This window comes from Dendrobium catenatum, unplaced genomic scaffold (genome assembly GCF_001605985.2).
Source record: "Dendrobium catenatum unplaced genomic scaffold, ASM160598v2 fragScaff_scaffold_1351, whole genome shotgun sequence".
NCBI lineage: Eukaryota > Viridiplantae > Streptophyta > Magnoliopsida > Asparagales > Orchidaceae > Dendrobium > Dendrobium catenatum.
The window spans coordinates 338,172-343,598 of NW_021319813.1; the positions used below are offsets into that span (position 1 = coordinate 338,172).

The window sequence follows — 5,427 nt, forward strand, 5'->3', positions numbered from 1 at the left end:
TACCTATTGTATCTATATATAGCCGTTGTATGTTCACTAATGAGATTAATCAAATACTATTCATCTTCTTCTTCCTCTCCGGTTACTCCATATTTGTTCTTGATTTCTTTAGTTTTCAACCATGCTCTGATACCACATGTAAGACTTAATAGAGTTCTCTAACTATTGCATAAACTTGCATCATAATTTATGTAAAAGAAATCGAAACGGAAAACTTGAATTTACAATCTTCAAGATCTTAAACAATATGATTTTCATAATCTTTAATCGGAAGAAAAACATACCTTGATTTATTTTAATTCGTCGAATTTTGAACTACAGTTTCTCTCCCTTCTCCCTTCACTTTCTTCTTTCATGAGTTGGTCCTCTATGGAGCAAGATAACTCCTCCTTATGAGAGAGAGAGAGAGAGGACCAATAGTTATTTCCTGCGGATTGGTCATAATAACCGCTCGTAGGAGTTATTTTACAATAACTCATAGGAGTTATTTTACAATAACCGCTTATAAGAGTTATTTGATCAAACGGTCCATAAACGAATGATCAAATTATTTTTTCTTGACCAATAGGATTTAAACATAAATAATTAAATTTCAATAATTCAAACATATGGGCCACATAATGGTTTATATAATTAAATATATATTCTTAAATAATTATTGCGACGTCTCGCAAAATTAATATATTTAATTATTCTAACAGCTGCCACAAAAATTTCTAAACAATAATGAAAATGCAATAAGAAAATAATAGTCAAACAAAATTATAATTGTCATTTGAAAAGAAATCTGACGAGAAAGTTTTTTTTAGGGAAATTAAGGGTCATGTCCAACTTTCATTAACTAAACAAGGAGATTATAAGACACATGCCAATAGCAAAGCTTTGTAATACAAAAGAAATGGTTCGATGTAAGTGTTATATTTGCAGCCAAAATAGAAAGGGCCCAGTCAACAGATAAAAAGAAAGAAAAAATCCAAATTTTTTAAATGGAAAATCAGAAAAGCTGCCTTGCAAGTCAACAAGAGAATTCAGGAGTATCTGTTCGAAAGTTACGAAAATTATCGTCTGGTTGCAAAATTTCCTGCACATGGGGTTTTCCGCTTTGTCCCAACTTAAAAAAGCTAAAATGCCAATTTAAATATCTAGATAATCATTAGAAAGTAGGCACCGACATTGGCCAAAAATACATTTGCAACCAAGAAGTCATAATTGATGTTAACCTAATTAGCAAAATCATTCGCAAGTCAAATGGCCCAGAGCACCAAAACATTGCCCAATCAAGTAAATTATCGCTTCCATCATAAATGAAGTCGAATCTAGATATAATGCAGCAGTAAAAAAAAAAAACTTCATATCCAAAGAAACTTTAGCTATTCGAAAATTATTATAGTAATTATGATCATTCAGCAACACCAACCATCATTTAGATGCTATATATCCACAACAACTTCTTCCAATCAAATTAAAAAGTGCAGCCAACAGATAAAAGAAGAATGAAACAAGAGATGAAACAACAGTTGAGAAAAATCACAACCTTAGAGATTGTTCGGATAACTTTTTTACTATTTTGCTATAATTTTGTTTAACTGTTATTTTCTTGCATTTTTACTGTTTAAAAATTTATATGATAAAAAATATTTTTTTATAACAAATTTAAATATAGCAAAATTATTATTTTTATAATAACTTTATAACTTTATGGCAGCCAAGGTTTTGGTAGTTGTTCAGCGATCGGGTCGTGAGAGCCGGAACCGTACTCAACCTATTTTAAATTTTCTTTATAACCCATCGACGCAAACTGGCTTATCATTTTTGTCGCCCTAGCGCTTCTGTAACCACCGCCGCCGCCTTGTTAGGAGCTGCAGCGAAGATGGTAAGTCTTCAACCTTCTCATTCTATGTTTTGATTGCTCTTTTCCGATCTGACACTCCCGCTGCTTCTTTCTACCTTGATCTATTTAGCCTTCGTTCAAGACTTTCCGGATCAAGAAGAAGCTCGCGAAGAAGATGAGGCAGAACAGGCCTATACCCCATTGGATTCGTATGAGAACAGACAACACCATTAGGTGCTTTTCTAACTTTTGATCTATATGCTATTTGCTTTGGTACATGATCGGCTTCTTTGATTTTTCGCCGCTGATTCGTATACTTTCCTCTCAGGTACAACGCCAAGCGCAGGCACTGGCGCCGCACCAAGCTAGGGTTTTAAGGAGGCCCTTTCATTCCTCCCTTAAGGGGATGGGTTTAACGTTTCTGCTTTCCCTTTGGTTTATTGTATGAGCAATGATTTAAATTTCAGTTTTTGTACCTAAGAAATATTTCTAGGTTTGAGCATCTCCTGTCATTTTATGAGCTGCAGTCTGTTATTATGCTATTTCATATGCTGGTAAATTCGGGATTATTCTTCGATCGTTGTCTGATTAATATGGGCTTACCGTTGATTGTTTCTTTCTGATCTGGTATCCTTTCATGCATTACTTTAACTTCTTATCAAGGTTTAAGTTGTCGTCAACTATATGATATTTTGCTATATTGGCATTGCAGTGAGGTTATTTCCAAATTTTACTTATGTGCTTTTTCTGATAAATAATCATATATAATCATTTTAAGCTCCTCATAATGTATAATTGGTGGCTTAAACGATTTAAGTTAAAATAATGGTATGAAGTAAGGCAATTAGGTGCAATATTTTTCATATAAGATTCTACTTTTTAGAAATTGGAAAGGTAGGTGTGGTTGTTTGGCTATGGAAAGGATGTTTTGAAGGCATTGCTGGAGATTAAAGAGTATTATGCTCTTTATTTGTTTATTAGTCTTGACACAATATGTAAATATGCTGTTGTTGGAAATTAGGATCCACATGGAGTCCGCGTAGAATGTATATTTTGGGAACACAGGGAAATGCAATAATGTCATTGTATGCCTTTTTAATTAGAAAAATTCCTTGTATGGCACTTTTGGTGGAATATTTTTTAGTTCATTATATACATGTATTATGGTTTCTGCATGGTTTTGGATTAATTTTATTGTCATCATGAATGCAAGATCCATAGGGCGATTAGTTAGTCCTATCCATGAAGGAAACTGACTCTAGAAATGGCATTTGCCTGAAAAGTAATGATAAATATTAAATCCAGTTTTATCTATATCCTACCTCTAGTTGCCCTTGGTCTTAATAGCTTACTAGTGTTTTAAATGGATGTGTTGAATCACTTGGCCATATAGTGTGAAGCATAGTTGATGTGAAACCAATAGGAATTGCATTAGAGATTATAAAGAAATTGATTTAAGCTTTGCAATATAAACTAATGTTTCACAAGATTAGATGCTTAGACTTAAGGCCATCAATAATGTAAAGGCAATCAATTACAATATAGAATAACAATCACTTGAGAATGATCTCAATCATAAAGATAAACTTAAATATTGTAAACAAGAGATCCCACACTTAACAAATAAAAAAATCACCTTGAGTGTCCCTCACTCAAGCTCGTCTAGTAAGGGTTAGCGGGAAAGAATCTTAGCAAACCAAGTGATGCCACCAACGTTTAGAAGACACCTATGGTAATAGCTGCCCAACGAAAGTTCGCCAAAGAGGGAGAAGACGTGGGTGGGTGCCAAATGTTCCGCCGACTTCTGGATGGTAGATGCTCTTCCATTGATGACGCCAACGTGAATAAGGTATGATTGATGTAATCTTCTACGGAGTTATCCACTTATGGATTGAGGTTGAAGAAGGTGGCTTGATGGATATTTTGCACGCTTAGCAATAGGGAACCACCTTTCAAGTCTTGGACAACAATTACACGTTCCAGATCTTCTAAACAACAGATTTCAGGTGCTTGAAACTCGAAACAGCAACCAAGACAAGTCTGGACAGCAATGGGTCGAATTTCGGGGCTGGCCAGCTAGTGTGGGAGTGCAGAAATCAGTTGGACAGCAGTTTAACAACCTTAAGAATTCTGGAAAGCAACCCCGTTCAGGGAAAAATCAGGCTTTCATGATCAGTTGGAGGAAAGGGAATGGTGTAAGGGATTAGGAGTTCCTTGCGGTTCTCTCCTCCTTTGGAATTAGTTCTGAGAGCTAGGGGAGGGAGGTGGGCGGATAGGGCGAGTGGAAGTGGGAGCAGGCCGACGACATTAGGAGGGAGGAAGGAAATAGATGAAGGGTTTGATTGCTTGCCTGATCAGTAATTTTCAATTAGGAATAGATAAAATCAATCCCAATTTGAATTTTAAATTGGACTTAATTTGGACTTGAAAGCATGTTATGATAATTGACAAGAATTAATGAGAAAAAAGGAGGGGTGGGCGGCCTAGAGAAGGGGGGGAGGGGTTTGTGATCCACATTAAATGAATGTGGACCAAGGCATTAATTTGTGATTGAAGAGTAAATTTGAGATTTAATCTCAGATTAAGGTGTTTGGGGAATTATTTCTTAAAGAAATTAGACTCATTTAGAAAGCTTTGAAATTCAAATTATTTTGAATTTGAATTCAATTTATTTCCCAAATAACAAGAAGTCAAATATGGAAGGTAATAATGGGGGATTTGATTTGAGAATCCAAGGGGATGATGGGGTGGCCGGCGGTTGGATCTTGGGTTGGGAAGGGCCGACGGCTTAGGATGATGTGGGGGGATTTGGTCGTGAGGTAGAAGAGATGGGGGAAATCTTGCCGGCGGTGGGCTTGGGAAGGAAGGGGGCTTGGCCGGTGGGGGAGACAGGGAAGGGAGGCCGGCGGTCTAATGGGAGGTGGGGATAGTGGCCGGTGGAGGAGGGCTATTAGGCGGCTGTTGGGAAGAGCGGGAGATGGGCGGCCGACGGGTGATGAGGATTAAAGAGGCTGGCGGTGAAGTAAGAGGAGTCGGACCACGAGCCCCGGACACTTCCGGCGACTGGTGGGTATTGCTTTGCCCACAGCTTGGGACTTCACCACTCAAGAACTCACAAGCTCCAGAGAGAAAATAGAAATAGATGAAGGGTTTGATTGCTTGCCTAATCAGTAATTTTCAATTAGGAATAGATTATATCAATCCCAATTTGAATTTTAAATTAGACTTAATTTGGGGACTTGAATGGTGATTGATAATGACAAGAATTAATGAGAAAAAAGGAGGGGGCGGGCCGGCCTAGAGAGGAGGGATTTGTGTCCACATTAAATGAATGTGGACCATGGCATTAATTTGTGATTGAAGAGTAAATTTGAGATATAATCTCAGATTAAGGTGATTGAGTAATTATTTCCTAAAGGAATTAGACACATTTAGAAAGCTTTAAAATTCAAATTATTTTGAATTTGAATTCAAATTCTTTCCCAAATAACAAGAAGCCAAATATGGAAGGTAATAATGGGGGATTTGATTTGGGAATCCAAGGGGATGATGGGGTTGTCGGCTGTTGGATCTTGGGTTGGGAAGGGCCGACGGCT

The 5,427-nt window shown here is 37.0% G+C and overlaps 1 protein-coding gene across 1 annotated transcript; it reads left to right on the top strand.

Moving 5' to 3' along the window:
* The first annotated feature begins 1,716 nt into the window (after positions 1 to 1,716).
* Positions 1,717 to 2,400, top strand: LOC110105877 (60S ribosomal protein L39). Its single transcript, XM_020835554.2, has 3 exons — positions 1,717 to 1,873; positions 1,962 to 2,065; positions 2,160 to 2,400. Exons 1-3 carry the CDS (start codon positions 1,871 to 1,873, stop codon positions 2,206 to 2,208), a joined length of 156 nt encoding a protein of 51 aa, XP_020691213.1. The 5' UTR covers positions 1,717 to 1,870; the 3' UTR covers positions 2,209 to 2,400.
* The last annotated feature ends 3,027 nt before the right edge of the window (positions 2,401 to 5,427 follow it).

Excerpts from the sequence above, each read along its gene's own strand:
- LOC110105877 (XM_020835554.2), top strand. Across the intron at positions 2,066-2,159 it reads AGAACAGACAACACCATTAG|GTACAACGCCAAGCGCAGGC; the intron begins GTGCTTTTCTAA and ends CTTTCCTCTCAG.